The sequence below is a fragment of the Molossus molossus genome, unplaced genomic scaffold (assembly GCF_014108415.1).
Source record: "Molossus molossus isolate mMolMol1 unplaced genomic scaffold, mMolMol1.p scaffold_m16_p_12, whole genome shotgun sequence".
NCBI classification, from domain to species: Eukaryota; Metazoa; Chordata; class Mammalia; order Chiroptera; family Molossidae; genus Molossus; species Molossus molossus.
In genome coordinates, this window is record NW_023425347.1 from 11,245,430 (window position 1) to 11,264,774 (window position 19,345).

At 52.3% G+C, this 19,345-nt stretch overlaps 1 protein-coding gene across 2 annotated transcripts in view; it reads right to left on the reverse strand.

The window, feature by feature from the left end:
* Positions 1–19,345, reverse strand: part of F13A1 (coagulation factor XIII A chain) — a 183,916-nt gene that overhangs the window by 14,194 nt on the left and 150,377 nt on the right. For both annotated transcript variants that reach the window (XM_036256890.1, XM_036256889.1), the window contains 3 exons: positions 19,116–19,269; positions 11,547–11,834; positions 5,005–5,165 (listed from right to left, as the gene is read on the reverse strand). In XM_036256890.1, the coding sequence (XP_036112783.1) occupies positions 5,005–5,165; positions 11,547–11,834; positions 19,116–19,269 (603 nt within the window). The remainder of the gene's footprint in view (positions 1–5,004; positions 5,166–11,546; positions 11,835–19,115; positions 19,270–19,345) is intronic.

Here is a 19,345-nt window from a genome sequence, read left to right on the forward strand (position 1 = left end):
CACTGAATTTCAGAGAGAGAGTGGGTGTGTGTGTTAGGGAGAGAGAGGGAGGGAGAGGGAGAGAGAAAAGGAGGAGGAGGAGGAGGAGGAGAAAGATGGAAGGCGAGAAAGAACCTGGAGGCTAGGCATGTGTGCTGGAAGCTAACAGACATGGCCTTCACTGAGGACTTACTATGGTCAAAGTGCCATGCTATGCTCTTTATGTAAATTACTTTAGTGACCCCTCCCCCCTCCCAGAATCTAACGAGGTCAGTACTATTATTGGAGACATTTTATTCTGAGGTGGTTGAGTAATTTGCCCAAAGCAACCCAGGGGGGATTATGAACCCCGGTGGTCAGACTGCAGCCATCGTAAGCCACTGTGCTATTCTGCAGCTGTATAAAGGGGGCTCCAGGTGTCCCTCCTGGTGTTCTCGTTCTAGTTGACTCGGGTGAGAATGTTAAACGTGCGAAACCTTCAGTGCTGACTGACAGTGGGAGAGTCCCGCCAGCGTGCTGTTCCCACACCACACACCGCAGATTCCAGAAAACCCAGCCTGCAGCCTGGAGACCAGCTGAATTCCCCCCATTGCCTCCATCCTCTCCTAAAAATAGCTGTTCATTAAAAATAAAAATGCCTAAGAGTCTTTTTCTGACTTAAAGCATCTTACAACCATCAAAACATGAGAAGGCAGAGAAAAATTCTATGTCTGCTTTTAATAAAATATACTTTTCTCATCAAAATATTTTGATAGTATGGAAAAAGAGACGTGTGCTCATTAAAGTTTAATGAACGTCTCTCCCTGCCATTCTCCATATGGGGATCACACACTGTGACTCATGCCTGCTGAGTGGCAGGAACAGTTAGCGCAGCCTGATGGGGAGGGTGCGGCCCGGGACCAGGGCCACGGGTGAGGACCACCGGCCAGCTGCTTGGCTCGAGAGGTGTCTGAATCCCACCTGTGGATTCCCACTCGTGGATTCAGACAGTTGGGCTCACTCTTGTTCCAGGTTGGCTTCTATTTGCTCTAAAAAGGGGGCTAGTTAAGAACAGCTGCAAACTTGCTGCCAGGAAACTCCTGTCCTAAGCCGGAGGGGGGACCCCAGAATAAGACAGTGACTCGGGCAAGGGCTTTGAGGAGAACGAAAAGAGATTCTGACTCTTGGGAGGGGCGTTGACAATAATGTTACCTTTATGCTCTAGAATCTTCGTTGAAGCCGTGTTCATACTCAGTTGTAAAGCTCTCATCCAGAAATTGTAGGCTCACCTTAAAATGGCCCCAGGCTGCCTTTCTACATTTGTCACTACTAGTACCCGGCTCCCAGCCTCGACTCCAACCAAAGCAGGCTCCCCTCACCTGCCATCTCCCTCTCTCCTGCCCTTGACTGTGTCTGTCCCCCAGGGTCTGGAATGGTCTCCATCCATCTCCACGGCTGGACATGCTGTCCATTCATTGAGGATCATCTATTGCTCCACAGCCTTGATCGTTGATACCCCACTTCAACCAAACTCGTGTGACCTCTTCCCCTTGAAAAGCCCCTGTCTGCGAAGGCAGTCACCATCTTCCGCCCGCTGTGACAGCAACGTAGCCCAGAGGCTGTCTGCACAGACGTCTGAGTCAGAAAGACCTGGGTTGGAAGCTTCACTCCTTCCCTTAGTAGGCACCTGCTCACTGGTGAGTTGCTTATGAACAGTACTAATGACAATAATAACAGCAACCAACATATACTTGCAATTGACTCTGAATTGGGCTGAGGTAACCATTAACTCATTGTATGCTCACAACAACCCTATGAAGTAAGTATTGCCATTATTTCTCTTTTACCGATGAGAAAAAGATGCTAAGAAAGACAAGTGATGTGTCCAGGGTCACAGTTATTATGTTGAGAAAACAGGCTTTGAACTCAGATAGTTTGGTCTCAAAGCCCATGTTTTAACCACAATGTCACAGGGACTACCCTGTCAGGCCCCAGCTTTCTCATCTGTAAAGTGGGTTTCAATAATAGCCACCTCATAAAATGGCACTGACGATTCAATAAGGTACTACGAGAGAAGTGTGATAACACGGAGCTCAACAGTGATCGGCACCGTCACTGTCATCGCTGTATTCTGGTCTCTTCCCTCCTGCATCCCATGAGCTGAGCACAAGGGTCATGTCCTCCTAACCCTTGGCTTTCATCTCCCTGGGCCTGGAAGGCTCTGTCAGCTGTGGAGCCATGCCAGGCCCAGAGAATGACAAAGATTTCTAGCATTTTCCTAGAATCTGGGGATGTGTCCTAGGCGGTCCTGGACCTCTGAGCCACTGTGCTTTTGTTTTTGTCCCTTTACTGCATTCAGCTCCCCCTTGAGTCCTGCTTCATTCAATGTATTTGCCTCCTCTCCCTAAGGTCCGCTGTGCAGTACTTCAAGGTCATGTCTCCCCACCCCCGCTCCTCTCCTCCTTGCTTTCCTTCCTCCTTCCTCTCCTCCTTCCCCTTGCCTCCTCTTTTCTCTTCTCCCCATCCCCCCCTTTCTCTGCATCTCTTTCCCTCCTGGTCACTTTCAGGATGAAGACTGCCGTCTGGACGCCAGGACTGTATTCATACGTCCAGCCGGCTGAGCAGCCTCCGGGTGCCCAGTCCATCAGCCAGAGTTTCTGGAACCGTACCTCACAGCGCAGGACACCTGGGTGGCTCTGCCGACACGAGGTGCTTTGCCCGGGAAACCTCTCCCCTGCTCAGCATCAGTTTGCTCTTGAGGTTGATGTGGTCCATGGTTAGTGGTTAAGGGGCAGTCCACCTGAGGCTGCCTCCTGCCTCTTCTCCTGGACAATCTTGGCCCTGGACAGAAGCCACACTTTCCACTTCTCTCGTGCCTCCGCCCCAATCAAACTGTCCTGCCCCTAAAACGAGATTCCTCCCGGAACAGCCTCTCTGATACTTAATGGAAGTGAAAAACCAACAGCACAGCTTTTCAAAAAGCGCGCCCGCCCCCCGGCTCGCTCGGCTGCTGGAGATGGTGCTTTGATTCTTCCCCGGGGAGTGGAACTGCTCTTTACGTAAACCCAGAAGATAATAACGAATAATCCTTCACATTAATAATGTCTAAATGATGAAAGTTATTAGTTTCTTTTATACATCCAGTTTGTTATCAACAGTGCAATTAAATTCTATTTCATGCTGTGGTTTGAGCAGGGCACAGCTTGCGAGGGTTCTCTCCCGGCCTTCCCGGGGACCAGCTGTCGCCTCAGCACTGGGGAGAGCACGTCGGCCTTGCCTCTGGCGGCAGAGGATAGGGGTGCAGCCGCGAGGGGCCTGCCGGGCACCCCCGTGTCTCCCAGGGAGGGCAGCCTGCCGTTTGGGGGCTGTGGGCAGGCTCTGTGGAGTCGCACAGTGGAATTCATGCTTCCACGGGACCGACGCACCTCTGGAGGGACGCCAGCACCCTTCCCATTTTGCCTCTGTTTCCTCTCTGCCTGCAGACCCCGCGCGTCCTCCTTCATACTGTCTCCTCAGGCCCCTGTGCCGATGGCGCTCCCGTGCGCCTGCGGGGGCCACCGCGCGAAGTGACCGGCCAGAGGTGCTGACGGAGGCCTTTCTAGACACGAAGGGCCTGGGGTTCGTGTCCCCGGTGGGCACTCCATGCCTGTGTTTGGAGGAGCCTGGCCCCCAGGTGCTGTCCACATGGCGCAAGACCCGAGAGGCTGCCCTTTTGAATGCTGCACAATTGTTAGCTTTACAAGATCCACAGAGAAGTATAAGACCCAGGGCGCAGCTCCCTCTTCCTAGCCCCTCTCCCCAGCTCTGGGACATTTAAAATTTGAGAACTTTTAAAGGAGGGACATCTGTATTAAAAATAAATTAATTAAAATAAATAAATAAATGAATAAAATATGAAACATTTTTAAAACTTTGATTTGTCTATCACTTTAGAGAAATGCAACCTACCATCTATACTAATCACTCTTTTTATTTAATCATCACCTGAAGATATTTTTTTTTCTATTTATCATCAGATAGAGTGGGAGGGAGGGAGAGAGAGAAACACCGATATAAGAAAGACACATCGACTGGTTGCCTCCTGCCACATGACCCCGACAGGGACGAACCACAACTGAGGCACGTGCTCTTGACCAGAATCGAACCCGCGACTCATTGGTCCGAGGGTGGACACTCTAACCACTGACAGGCCAGGGCTGTGCTAATTGTTCTTGACGACTTTAAAGAAAAATGCTCTCCTGCTACCTGGAAGGTCTTCAAGCCCTGGGAGGAGGGCAGGAGGGGCCACAGCCCGGGACCTGGCTGCAGGCTCACAGGGCAGGGGCGTGTCTCCCCGCGCCGCCAGGCTCCTGAGATGCGGACCAAGCAGGCTGCCGCACTCAGCCCTCCTCTGCCAAGTTCCTCTGGCACAGATTGCTGGTGCTAAACGGGAGGACAATGTTAAGACGAGCAGCCAAGTGGGCCCAAAAAACCCGTGGTGACAAAAGTCAGAGAAGTGGTCACCTTGGTGGTGGGGAGGGGTTATTCACTAGAAAAGGCACAAGGAACTTTCTGGGGTGTTGGGGCCTCTGCATCTCCATCTGGCTGGCAGTTGCAGGGCGAACACATACGAAAAGTCATTGTCATCAAGCTGACATTTCAGTGTGCATTCTACTGTATGCAGCTGTAGCTCAGAGAGCAACAGTGCTGTCCGAGCCGCAGGTGCGAGATGACCCCCGTGTTTCCACCTCAAGCTGCAGGCAGTGGGAGTTCTAAGTATATGTGTCCATTACACATCTTCATCTTCCTCCACAAGTGTGCGCATACCTACAGGTTATATTTATATCTGCAGCCAGAGCTATGCATTTAAATCTGGAGAGGAGAGAAAAGTGTTATATGTGCGTGTCTATATATAGGGTGGTTTACTTCTTTCAAAGAATAGGAGGATCTGAGCTCAAATTTCTTTTTTTTTGAGTAGGACACACACACACACAGTAAAACACAGTAAGCCTGAATAACCAATCATCAACCTTGCTGTTCTCCCTGGTCTGAAATGCTAAAACTGACCTTGATGATGACCTTGGGGATGGTCAGCACAGTGGACTTCTGCTTGGCCAGAATGTCCCTGGTCTCTTCGACACGAGCGGTGACAAAGAAGTGCAGAGACGCCTGCTCCAGCAGCTGGCCCATGTACTCGCCGGCTCTGACCAGCACCTCCTCCTTCTTGACTGGCAGAGGGAGACAAACACACCGTGGATCAAAGCCTGAGACAGGACCGGCTGCCCTTTTCCCACATGCCCCTTCTTTTCTACATCCACACAGCACCCCGGGCACCCAGCATCGGTGAGGGAGGCAGGGGAACAGTCAGTCAGGGAGAAGCTCTCCTGCTGCTGGGTGAGAAAGAATGTGCTGGAAATTTAATATTCGGTAAAGTCTTCGTAGAGAGAATGTGTCAAATTTTCAAACTGCTCTCGCGGTTTAGAACCAAGGCCCAAGGGGTTTAACGGGGCTGTCTGGACTTGGGTAGGGCAGTCCCAAGTGGCAGAGGTGGGTGGTGCGGGCCAAGGACACCGTCCCCTATGCCCGCCCCTTTGCAACAAGAAGCACCTCCCGCGGGTGGGGCCACAGGGAGCAGACTGCCAATCACCCCAACCTGTGTGCCCTTGTGCTCCACCTTCTTTCCAGCGTTTTCTGCATTGATCTGACATGATTTTCTACTGAAGAGAAAGAAGCCGTTGAAACCACTTTTCACCAGAGGCATTCAACTTTCCCACTCCTCTCGTATTTGCCACTTAAAAGACCTCTGTGCCCCAAGCGTGTCCCCTCAGGTCACGGGGGTGAGCTTCGGATGCCATCTGGAGGGCGAGCAGGGTGCTGGCTCCCTCTGCTCCCCTCGGGCTGGGGGCCGGGGTTCTGTCCCGTGGCTCCGGCCGTGGCAACGAGGCTCTGAGTGGCGGCACCGCCCGCTGCTCCGTCCCTCACTCCCCCGGCACAGGCTTCTGGAGAGCAAAGGCCCAACCTGGCCCCGGTGTGGCGGGTCAGCCAGCCCCCCAGCAGGGAAGTGGGTGACTCACGCCTGCACCCCGCACAGAGCGAGGCTCTGTCAGCGCGCAGGGAATCCAGCGTCTCCACACTGTTTCCAGCCGTGTCGGCCTTTGCCCAAGATCCCTCCTTCTCGTGACCGTCATTAAAGGACATAACTGCCATGGTGGATGGCCTTGAGTGCAGACGGTGGCTCCAGACAGCCCTGCCACCCGCGGCCAGGAAGGAGCCCTGCCACCCGCGCCCAGGAAGGAGCCCTGCCACCTGCGGCCAGGAAGGAGCCCTGCTGAGACCAGGAAGGAGCCCTGAGACCAGGAAGGAGCCCTGAGACCAGGAAGGAGCCCTGAGACCAGGAAGGAGCCCTGAGACCAGGAAGGAGCAGCGCTGAAGGCCAAGCACAGGGGGGGCACTAGCCCCTGCTCCGGAGCTCCTCACAGACTGCGCCTGCTCCGTCTCCCCTCCACTTCACGGTCACTTGGGGATATTTAAGAATCTGCCCTGCTGGACCCCACCCAGACCAATTAAATCAGAATCTTGGGTTTGGGGGCCTGGGCATTGTTTTAAGTGCGGAAGTAAACTCTAGTGTGCAGCCAGGGCTGGGGAGCAGGCCCGTCACCGGGGCTCCGCAGAGTCAGCTGACAAGGCCGTGGTCCCAGCGGCAAGGGTGGCCTCTCCAGCCCAGGCCCTGCTGCTCGCGTGTGGCCTGAGGCCCAGCAGACACCATCACCCGGGGCTTGTTAGAGGCAGATTCTGCGACCCCACCCACTGGGTCAGGGTCTGCCCTTGACTCTGATGCCCAAATGATGGCTTTGCAGGTTTGCAAAGCTCCCAGTGACAGGAGGTTTTAGCATCAGAAGTAGCAACGTTAGGGCAGAGTTTGGGTGGACTTCAGACAGTCTCAGTTTTAAAATGGAAAGTTCCGAGCCTACTCAATTCCTGGCAAACTGGAAAGGCTGGTCGTTCTAGATCAATGGTTGTCTACTGGGGGCGATTTTGGCCCCCTCTGGGGGATATTTGGCAGTGTCTGGAGATATTTGGGTTCCCAGAACTAGGGAGAATGAGGGGTTGCTACTGGCACCCAGTGGACAGAGGCCAAGGATGCTGCTAAGCCCCCTACAATGCACAGGACAGCCCAGCCTGGAACATCAGCGGCGCCCCTGCTGAGCAACTCGGCTGTGGGCTGTGCAGAGTTATTAGAAGGTGTCGGTCCATCCTAGGCAAGTGCCAGACCCCTCGGACGGACTCCTGGGCAGTCCTAGTCCATTCAGAGCCGGCCTTCTGAATTATGACCTGGCCTTGAAGTCTGCATTTTCGAATGACCCAACCATGTTGCCTTCCTTTGGCCTGAGCCTGGACTCCCCTTTCTCCATTGCTCTCCCAGCCATGAATTGTCCAGGTGCATGACTGTCCCTCAGTTAGATGCAACCACAGATGAGCACCTGGGGCCTGCTTTTCACGTCCCCAGATCTGGACGGATGGAGTGGCAAAATGACGGCCTTGAAGAACATGCATTTTTGCCTCTAGCTACCTCTAGTAGGGGGCTGCATTTCTAGGGGGCTCCTTTGGGCTGGTGAGACATGCCTGACTTCTCTCCCGCAGTCTTTGCAGAGGCTCCTGCTGCCTTCACACTGCCAGCATCAGGACCCCTTCCTCCGGAGGCAGAGCATTCTCCCAATCACAGCACCAAGGAGACGGGGCTGTGCTCCCAGCCCCAGAGAACAGTGCTCCTGAAATAGTATGTTACATAAGTGCTGTGTTTTGCCACTGCACAAGAAATTGTTCTAGATAAGTTTATTAAATGTGGCAAGAGAAGAAGAATAGATTTTCATTCTGTGAGTGATGGAGCTGGGGTCCTGCCAATATCATTTACGGTGTCTGGGGAAAGCCAAGGGAGACACAGACTGGAGCTGCCTCATCTCTTTTCCAAAAAGCAGAGAAAGCTAAATATAGCCAAGTGGAAATGATAGCACCTTTGAAGGTACTGGAAGGTTTAAGTTATTCAAGTCTTCCAAGCTGATTCTAGCCCACACATTTTCTTTAATCACCAATCTGGAAAGTATGCCTCCCATTCGACTTGGAAAACTTTCTTTGCAACACAGCCTCCTAGGGATGTACTCTGACCTGCTAAATCAGGGTCTAGAATCATGTGGCTTTTTGCAATAATGTGCAATTTATTTTAGATTGCAACCTGCAACTTACTGCATGTAGTTAATACCACCTACTCACAGGGTAAAGCAAAAAAAAAATAGTGCCCAACTCCCTTCAAGTTATTTAGGACAAGCCTTGGGGTGGGTCGAGGGGGTGGGACCTGTGTTAATACGGAGTCCAGCTTAGCTTTGGCCAGCTGTCCCCAGATCACTGTCCGAGAGGTCTGATGTATTATGTCATTCTAGCTCACTAACTCTTCTGAGCTCATTGATTCATGGGTTAGGGGGAGAAGGAGATTGAGAGATGGGGCTCTTGTGAGGTGGGAAGAGGATTGTGCATAGTTCCCTATTGGGGGTGGGGCTGGACTCCAGGTACAAGGGCACAAGTAAGGAAACTGGCCCACTAGGGCCCAGGGTTACACCCAGTTGTTGCCTGAATGGGACCTGGCTTCTATTATCTGCTTTGTCTAATTGCTGTGTGTGACCTTGAACACATCAACTCATCTTTCCAGTCTCAGTTTCTTAAAATGTAAGCATGTTGGAAGTTAGCATTGAGAGGCTACCCTTGGCGAACCATTTCACACCTCTGTATCTCCTTTGCCCCTCCTCACTCTCCTCTCGCACCACAACCCAATCTGCCAGCCAATCCGGGGGCCTCTGCCTTCAGAGCACATGACCAGTTCTCACACCTCCTCCCTGCCCCACCCTCTCACTAGACCACTGCAACAGCATCCTAACCCTGTCTGAGGTTAGCCCTGCTCCCGGTCCATTCTCTGCAGCGCCGCCAGGGTGACCGCTCAAAGCCGGTTAGATCCTGCACACTTCCGCTCAGAACCTCATGGTCCGTTCTGCCCGCTTGGAAACAAAGCTGAGGTCCTCACTAGGACCCACGGCTCTCTTCAGGGTCTTCACCCACACGCTCCCCTTACCACTGTTCCTGACCCGGGTCTCCGGCTGCTCATGGAACACAGAAGATATGCTCTGGCCGCAGGGCCTTTGCGTCCATGGTTTCTGCTGGCTGGGAAGTTCACTCCCGCCCTCTGCCAGGTTTCTCTTAAATGGTTTCTCCCCTGACCACCCCCTCTCCCCCATCACTGCCCGTCTCCCTTACCCTGCTTTCTAGTTCCCTATGCCATGCCCAGCCACCCTGCACATTCCCTTGTGTGGTTGTTTATTGTCGAGCCCCCGCCCCACCACAGGAGACCATGAACTCCATGAGGGTGGCGGGCACTTCTGTTCACTGCTGTCTCCAGCACAGAGCAGACCGGCCCTGTAAGCACCGATACAGGCTCGAGGGGTGAACCAGCGGCCCTGTGATGCGGGCGCTACTGTTTCCATGTGCAGATGAGGAGTGAGCTCAGATGATAGAGTGGTTGCCTCGGGACACAGCTAGCAGGCCACGTAGTCACCTCAAACCCAGTCTGGCCGATTCCAAGGCTCAGGCTCTAAAGTCCACAGTGGCTGCCTGTAAACAACCGTGAGGAGGTTCTGCGCCTGGACCCTTACTCCCCCACTACGCCTGGACCCTAACTCCCCCACTGCCCCTGGACCCTAACTCCCCCACTACGCCTGGACCCTTACTCCCCCACTGCCTCTGGACCCTTACTCCCCCACTGCGCCTGGACCCTAACTCCCCCACTGCGCCTGGACCCTAACTCCCCCACTGCGCCTGGACCCTAACTCCCCCACTGCCCCTGGACCCTACCTCCCCCACTGCCCCTGGACCCTACCTCCCCCACTGTGCCTGGACCCTAACTCCCCCACTGCGCCTGGACCCTAACTCCCCCACTGCACCTGGACCCTTACTCCCCCACTGCGCCTGGACCCTTACTCCCCCACTGCGCCTGGACCCTAACTCCCCCACTGCGCCTGGACCCTAACTCCCCCACTGTGCCTGGACCCTAACTCCCCCACTGCGCCTGGACCCTAACTCCCCCACTGCTCCTGGACCCTTACTCCCCCACTGCCTCTGGACCCTAACTCCCCCACTGCGCCTGGACCCTAACTCCCCCACTGCGCCTGGACCCTAACTCCCCCACTGCGCCTGGACCCTTACTCCCCCACTGCGCCTGGACCCTAACTCCCCCACTGCGCCTGGACCCTAACTCCCCCACTGCACCTGGTCCGTTACCTCCCCCACTGCGCCTGGACCCTTACTCCCCCACTGCGCCTGGTCCCTAATTCCCCCACTGCGCCTGGACCCTAACTCCCCCACTGTGCCTGGACCCTAACTCCCCCACTGCGCCTGGACCCTAACTCCCCCACTGCGCCTGGTCTGTTACCTCCCCACTGCGCCTGGATCCTAACTCTCCTACTGCCCTTGTGAGTGAGAATTCCGTCTCCGACCTCCGGGGATTGGCAAAGCGCCAGCGCCTCCTGTTTCCAAGGAAAATACCATGGTGATTGATCTCCTAATCATTAAAGTCACGGTTCTGAAACGAGGGGGCTTTGCTTCCTCCTTCAAGTTTGGACAGGTTTCTCAGAATTAGGATTTTTAAGAATAGTTTCCCATTTTTATGGGAATATCTTTCTGAACTTACTGTGGCTTGGGACAGATACCAAATCCAGAACGCATGAACACTGTGGAGATGTGATTGGGTTCTCTGCTTCGTGAAATTATTGTTCTCATACTTTTTTTCCCTTTTCTTTCTCGGGGCCACACGTCAGGTCAACAGAAGCCGGAGCCCTGAAGAGCTCAGGTCCTTCCCAGCCTGCTCTGTACCTCAGCTGCCTGGGGACAGTGCCTTCTGGTGGACTCATTCTGCCAGCTGCGTGACCAGCTGTTGAGCCCACTGAATGCTAGGACCCCAAGAAATGAAAATGAAATTGCAATCCAGCACAAGGTGCTACATACTGATCCCAATTCTGCTTAAAATATTCTGAATTTTTGTAGTGAAGAAGATGCTTTGGAGGGGCTGTACAGGGGAGGCTAGAAGGGATCAAGGATGAGAAAGAGTCCCCCAAGAGATGGCAGAGAGAAAACCCCCGCAGAGGCTCCGGACAGCACATGCAGCCTCCCATCTCCTCTCCCCTGTGCTTAGTATCAGGCAGATCAATATTGAGAAACAGCTTTTACACAAAGCTCAGCTCTCCCTGCCTTCTGAATGGTAAAGAACACCCATCCTTCCTGACGGAGCAGCCCCCCAAAGCCTAACTGGGTGGAGAGGCACCGCCAGGGCACCTGTCCTGTGAGATGTGTCCTTCGCAGTCTTTCCCAGGCACTCGGTGCCCTTGGGATCTTGTTAAAATGTAGATCCTGATCCTGATTGACAGGTGTGGGAGGGGCCTGAGAGTCTGCATTTCTAACCAGCTCCCCAGAGACGCGGATGCTTCAGATCCTCAGCCCACACTCTAAGTAGCAAGAAATTAAGTTATAATTAACGTTCACAACTCGTGGGACTGGCCCTACGATTGGCTTACAGGACATGGGCTCCAGGGCCACATCGAATGTCTCCTTCTTGAATTCCTCCTTGGAGACCCCGGTGTAGAAGGTGACATTGCCCGAGAGATAGGCAGTGATGGTGTAAGAGTTGGGGCTGTTGTTCTGGAAGGTGATGGTGACCTTGAAGTCTTTGCCCAGCACGGCGTTTGCCACTTCGAAGTCCATGGTCACGTCGGACCTCGGTTTCGCCACGCCTTCCGTGTTGAGGGGCTTTTTAACCCCGTACATCAGGGCAGTTTCCAGGGCCAGTCTCTCTTCCTTTTGTCCTAGGAGAGATGCAGAGATGATGACGGGGGAAAGACACGCAGCCCACTAGAGAGAAGGTCTCAGTGACAAGCACGCTGAGCTCCAGGCCGGCGTGCGTGCCTGTGGGTGTCTCTACAGCCACACCACTTCCTGGGACGCAGGTGTCAGAACATTCCTACGCCACAGGCTCTGCGAAACAGAGTTCCCGTGAGTCCTGCCCTGCCCCGAGGCTGAGTCAGGCAGCCCCCCTGTTGTGCTCTGACAGTGGTTTCTGCATCCCACCACCCCAGGGTGTAGAAGGCAGAATAGGTAAAATCTAACTCCCCTCAATGCGTTCACTTTGCTTCCCTCCCCAAGTCCTAGCCATGTGGCTAGAATTTGGGGATCTCTAAGCAAAGATTTTGGCAATAATCGCATCTGGCCATTCCACCTTCTGCATTTCAATTTTCTCCTATTCATGGTCTCCCCAGGACCTGTCTTCCTCCCCTCTCTTCCACATGGGTCTGTCCCACGGCTCCCGTGGAGCAGAGCCTGGCCCCTCGCACCCTGCCCTCCACTCCCTCCTGCATGGCCAGTGGCTGCGGCAGAGTGCAGAGACTGCTGTCTCCCGAGCAGCCCCACGCTCCCTTCCAGCCAACTGCTGACAAGCCTTTCCCGCCAAGGGCCTCCAAGGCCGAGTTCCCTGGGAGCACTGGGCTCCTAGTGCCTCCTGGGCGTTCCCAGCGTCCGGCAGCCTGCGGAAGGTTCCGGAACCGTGCCTTGCTGTGGGAGACTTGTTGATCAAGATTTCCCAAAGTCCTGTGACCCCGAACACATTTTCCTTTTGAGGAGCAGCTATGGACACGTGTGCTGTTTGGGACATGTGTGCTGTTTCTAGGAATATGTCTTATTGTCTTTTTTTTTTTTTTTTTTTTTTAATCCTCACCCGAGGACATTTTTTAATATTTTGTTGACATAGAGTGGAAGGAAGAGAGAGAGAGAGAAACATCGATGTGAAAGGGACACATCGAGTGGCTGCCACCCACACGACCCAACCAGGGTCGGGGACAAACTGCAACCGAGGTACGTGCCCTTAGCGGGAACCGAACCCGGGTCTCTCCGGACCGCAGGCCGAGGATCTAACCGCTGAGCCAAACCGGCCAGGGCTAGGAATATGTCTTATGTAGGGTTTCCAAAGTGGTGGTGATGGAGAGGAAAGTGTGGAGAGGAGGAGAAGGGGTGTGTCTGGAAGAACAAACACTGCTGTTTGCATGTGAGACAGTGAGAAGCACAGGAGCAAGTTAGGGCTCAGAGCTTGCTGCTCCTGGCCCCAAGCTGGGCTCACATTCTCTGCTGAGCCCGGGACAAAGACTCGGCTTTGGGGCACAGGGACTAAGGAGGTGTGGGGAGATGGTTCCTATTTTCTTTACCGTCCTAATTCCTATGGGCATGTCTCCGTGTATTGTGGAAAACAGAGAGGCACATTGTTTGACTTCTAAAAAGTAGTCATGGCATTGGCTAGCAAAAATCCAAAACAAAGCACAAGCACTTCAAAATAAAAGTGCTGGCTTTTATAATGATGTTCATTTTAAGATACTATCTTTCACTTGACTTAGTTTATAATAAAAAAGCATCGGAGATGAAGAGGTCAGTGAGTTATCACCAACAACTAACTATGTGATGGCTGTTGTGTAAGTACGGATTGTACCCTAGCTCATTAATCCTCGGAGCAGCTCAGCAAGGCAGGCGCTGCTGTTACCATCCCGGTTTGTAATACGGGAGCCAACGTCCTAGGGCAGTTCAGTGGATTAGAGGTGGTCCATGCATGAGAACTGGCAGCTGCTGGTACTTTGCAAAGACAGAGGAAATGCCAGAAGGTGTTGCAAACAATCGAAAATGTGTATTTGTGTGTGTGTGCCTGTTAACAATTGCTCTGATTGTCAAGATTGCCAGAATGTGCCAGAAACAATTTGTCTAGGACAAGCATTGGCTAGAGCGCGTGTTTACAGATCAATGCCGGAGGCAGTAATGAAGGGAAGACGAGCTGTGACCAGGAAAGTGCACTGAAACATTTCGGCATCTGGCAGATAGCTCTGGAGAGAGAGCATTAACGGCCATTGCTTTGGATGGGTACCAAATGTGCATTTAGGCAGATGCAGGGCAAACACCAGCAGCAGGAACGTGGTCAGAGAGGTTACTCCGGGGAGAGAAGCGGAGCTGTCTGGGACGAGGGGAAGGGGCAGTGGAGGGCTGGGGGGCTACGGAGACTTTATAGCCTGTCCTGTCATAGGTGGAGGGACCTCTAGCTCCCGCCCGGGTCAGCCTGCCCCTGAGCAGGTGCTACAGGAAGCTCGGCTGGCCTGATAGGCAGGAGCTGCAGGTCTCCGGGAGCTGGCGGACCCCACCCCCACCCCCACCCCGTCACTGCAGCTGTGCTTCGTGCTCTGACGTCTCCCTGAACCAGGCCCCACATCGAGTGCTGGGAGAGAATGGTCTAAAGCCAGATGATCTTTCCTGAGACCCCTCTGTGGCCTCCAGGAGTAAGGTCAGAAACTGGGATGCAACGAGAGTGCCCTTGTGTTTGATGAGGACTCATCCCATTGTTGGGGTCTTAGCTCAGATGTCACCTCCTCAGAGTGCCCTCTCCCATCACCCTGTGTACTGTGTCTCCAGCCCCAGCCCTCTCTCATCTCTCACTGACATGTTGCCTGGTTTGATCTCCTTTGGCCTGTACTTGTCACTACATGACATGGTCTCCCCGGTTACAAGGCCAGCTCCGCGTGCTCTGGGCTAGGACTCAGCCTGGCACCGGGCTCTGGAGGGTGGGAGAAGCCCCGCGCTTTCATCCAGACACAAACTTCCATCATGATCGTGAGTACCAAGAGTCGGGTGTAGGACACTGGACGTTCAGTTAAGGTCACCGGTGAAAGCGCCCCTCGAGTCAGCACTCATGTGATCATGGCGACAATGTCCAGGCACTGTGCCCAGGCGAGAGGCACAGCCTCCCCATCCCACACACGTGTCTATCACAGACGCCGGCAGAGGTTTCTGTGTGTGCAGGAGACTCGGAGATTCAACAGCACCTGGGGGCAGGGAGGCTTCTCACAGAGGTTTTCCTCCCCCAGTGAGAACAAAGGCCTGGAGGCAGGTGCGAGCCTGGCTCTTGGAGGAGCTGTCAGCAGCTCATTGGCTGCCGCTAGGAGCCCGGTGGGCGTGGTTCAGGGCCGCGAGGGTTTAGAAAGGCCGACAGCAGAGGCACGTGGAGCCCTGGAGGTGACCGCAGAGCGGGGCTTTGCAGCATGCGGTACCAGGCTGGGATCGGCACTTTAACTGTGTCATGTTGGCAGCAGTGCAGGGTTTAGAATGAGGGCAAGAGGATGAGGAAGGAAGATGGAGTTGGGAAGCTGGGGCAGGTGTCCTGGAGGAAAACTAGCGTAGCTCAAGCCGATAGCAGTGGTATGGCAGGAATAATACAATTACTAGCAGTAGCAGAAACTTACTTTTATTGGACACTTTCTAGACATCAGGCCCTACGCTAAGGGCCTCCCATACGTGAGGCCGTGGAAGTCTCAGACCGTGGCCACGGAGACCAGGAGGAGCAGAGGGAGTCGAGCGGGCTCCGAGCACACTGGTTTACTGCTCCGTGGCCTGTCGAGCTGCTGAATGTGGGTGAACCGGGTGCTCTTCACTGCGGTAGAGTGCGGAGAAGTAGCCTGGGGCGGGGCAGTGGGAGAGGTGGCATGTGGGCAGGTTCCGTGTCAGGTCTCTGTGGGGCATTTAGGCAAACATGGAGCTGAAAGCGGAGTCTACACTGGAGCCGGCTACGGGGATGATCAGTGTGTGTGCGGATGTGACACCAGCTAGGCAGAAAGGACGTAAAGGAGGTGGCATGACACCCAAGGGCGGGAGCTTAGAGTGAAGTAAAAGTAATTTTCGGAGGGAGTAAGGGAAGGGGAGCTTAGTGTGCAGAAGGAGATAGAAAAAAGAACCCAGCGGGTTGGGGTGGAACCAGGAGACACTGTGTCACTAAAACAAAGAGAACAGAACTTCAGACTTGGGAGTGAGTAATAGCATCAAAGGGTGTAGGAGGCCCGGCAAGCTGAGGTCTGCAGAACGTCTATTCCACGTGGCAATCAGGTGGTCTTGGCAACCGGGAGATCCCCAAGGGTATGCTGGTGGCAGAGCCCAGGGCGCGGCCGGCGAGGAATGCGGGGGAAGGAAATGACGGGCTGCCAGGCGCTCTTCCAAGACCCGGGGACATGGAGGTGAGGGGAACGCGCGGGTGTGTGTGGTGGGGATATGTTGTTGGAAAAGAGTTCTGCAAACTTTTTTTTTTATCCTCACCTGAGGACATTTTTGCATCCATAGATAGAGTGGCAGGGAGAGAGGGGGGAAGAGAGAGAAACATCCATGTGAGAGAGGCACACCGACTGGCTGCCACCCACCTGACCCCACCCAGGGCCGGGGTCAAACTGCACCGAGGTACGCGCCCTTAGCGGGAACCAAACTTTTTAAACACTGAAATTCTAATGAGAAGGAGCCAATAGAGGAGAGAAAATACAACTGACAGAGGGAGCTACTGACGGAGCAGTGAGGAAGGGGACCGGACACCACCATGAAGGAGCAATGTTGCCACAGAAGTTTTAAAGACTCTGATTTTCAAAGTTTGATAGTATAAAAGGTATAAAATTAATGTTAAGTTTTAGTTTATCAAAGTGAAAAATGATCTATCCACAATTTAGTTAATTAAAACAGTAAATCCCTAAATCTGGTAATAATTCCCTTTTTAGTGGCCTCACGCAGATGTGGACAGAGAAATGACATGAGAGACGCAGTAACGAGAATCCATGTGGCAAAGGCTTGGCCACGGTGCCGCCAGCCCCTCTGGACGCCCTGGCCGATGCCGATGGTCAGCATCTTTCCCCTTGTCCAGAGCAGTCTCGGCGCTCGGTCATTCCCACAGCTAGAATGTGAAAGGTACATGCCACCTTTGATTCAGAGGCTAATTATCCATCCACGTGGGATCAGACTAGCCCAGAAGCATGATGGCTTTTTCTTGTAACAATTGATGGGTATTTGGGGGTTCTCCTGTTTAGACCAGACCCCGACACAGTCTACTGATCTGAGCCTTGCCTTCTTGCCAAACTCTGTAGGCCTGGACCATAAATGTCTCCCTCATTCAGAGTTGGCACATTTTATTTGCTTTAATCTGTTGGCCAAGCCCCTGACTCTTTTTCTTGTGGACTGTGGATCCTTCCCTTCTTGACCTCTGACCCTGATTTGGACTGCGCAGCCACCTCCGCAGCTGACAGCTGATGGCATTCTGCTGAATGCTTTAGACAAGACAGCGAATGGCTTGGACAGCTACCTGCAGGCTTACCTCTGGTTCCCTGACTGATCAGGACTTCTTCCACGCTAGGAAAGTTTATCCACGGTCCTTGTCCTGCGGTCTCTTCCTGAAGTCCTTCCCCATGTACATGCCACCTGACCGATTTCCGTCTGTCTTTCCATCTCAGTGAGCCCATCACTAACACCCTCCACAATCCCTGAGTCTGGCTGAGGACGCCCTTGTCTATGCCCTAGAGCATCCGTCCCCCCATGTTTCAGGGCACCCATCCCACACTTGGTGAGGGCTTACTTCCTGCTGGTCTCTCCAGCTAGACGGGAAAGCAGGGCTATGAATTCTCTATTGGTACCCAGTGTTGAAAATATGGGCGTGGTAAATAGCAACTTGTTGAATGAATGAATGAATGAATGAATGAATGAATGAAAGTTACAGCTAGTTTCTTTACCCTTTTTATGGACTTTTATTTTTCCTTTTCAAACCTTTTGCCTATAACTCCATAACAAGAGTGTACTGCTTGCTTGTTTTGTTTTATCATGTGTTTTTTTCTAGCACAAAAACATTTTTTTATGATTGTTTCTATTGCTATGTCTTCAAATTTATTGTGCCCCCCAACGTTCTGCTTTTTAGGAGAAAAAATCTTTTGTATCTATGTTGTGCAATGGATGACATGTAACCAAAAAAAGAATGAATCATTTTAGAAATACAGCAAAAATTCACTAGTTCAGATGATAGAAATTTTGACTTTCTAATACTATGCACAAGAGTTCTCAGTTCAGCAAACTTTCTCTTTATAGTGCAAATTGCTTTCGTAAATAAGAGCACAGAGAGTCTAAAACATTTAAAACAAATTCTGCACGCCTTAGCACTTCAGGAATACTGATGGATATTTAGATATATCTAAGTATTCATCATTTCTATCCATTCACTAAGATAAATGCCACTCCTAAGGACTCCGACGGTGCAGCTTCTACATTCCACGTCCCCTGCCAAGGCCCCTGAGGTCTTTCTCCTCCTGTCTGCTGTCTTTCACCTCCTGACCTTGGGCAGCCTTGCTTCAGCCACTGGGCACTCTGAGTCTGATGTTTCGTGATGCCCGCAGGACCCTCAGCACACCAGGTGCTTCAAACCTCCATGCTTTGGCCATGTTCCCACTGCCTGGACACCCCTGGCCAGCGTTTTTTAACTGTGGTCTACGATTTCTCTCTACAATTGCCTTTTCAGAATCTCTTGGTTGGACTGAGAGCCCCTCCTCTGTGTTATCAAAGCCCCCTTCGCATACTGACCCTATCGCTTGGCCAGGAACAGAAATCAGATCCTGCTCACTGCAATGATCCCAGCACCAAACACGGTTCCAGGCATAGGGTGTGTGATCTGTACCCACTGACAGAACTGAACTCAATGGCTCCATTTAAAACTCTACCCAGTGAAAGTTAAAAATACCTTATCATTATTTTATAATTGAAACATGCCTTCAGCTTAATTGGCCCAAATAGGAAGATTGCACTGTCCTCTTAACACTGTATCATCTGCCTCAAGGGATTTCCATGGTGATTCAGCGGAACAATGCATGTAGAAATAGTCTATGAGGTACTAAACAGATGTGATTTGTTATTTACATTCCTATTATTGAACTAAAATTACATTAGTTATACAGCGTTTTCTAATAGGATTACAGGATTTAATGCTATTTTTTGTTCTTTCATATATTCTATATGCTGTTATAGTAGATATGACTTAAAATCAAATCATTTCACAAGCCACGTAGAGGGGAATTCTGCTCCTACAAACACATTAGTGAAATGATTATAAAAAGTTGCAAGTGTGAGGTGTCTTTCGCTCGTGAGAGTTCATTCTTCTGCTCAGACTAACATGTGCTGTAACTACCCATGTATTCTCCGGGACACGTCTCAGAGTGACCTGGTGAGTACTAAATGGACTTGGGCAAAGAAATCATCATTAAAGTATAGTCAATTACCTTCTTGAAATTTGTAGGTATCAGTAATATCCTTCATGCCATCTCCTCCAGTTTCTTTGGTCACAATTAATTTCCCAATGTGGGTGGTATCTACAGCTTCTACCACATGAGTGCCATCTTTCTTAGCTGTGATGTAAACAAGATCACTGTTGACCTAAAAACAGGAAAAAGAGCATCAGTCATCATCAAATGTCTTTGTTACCAAAATCTCTAACTCTCAATGGTGTAGT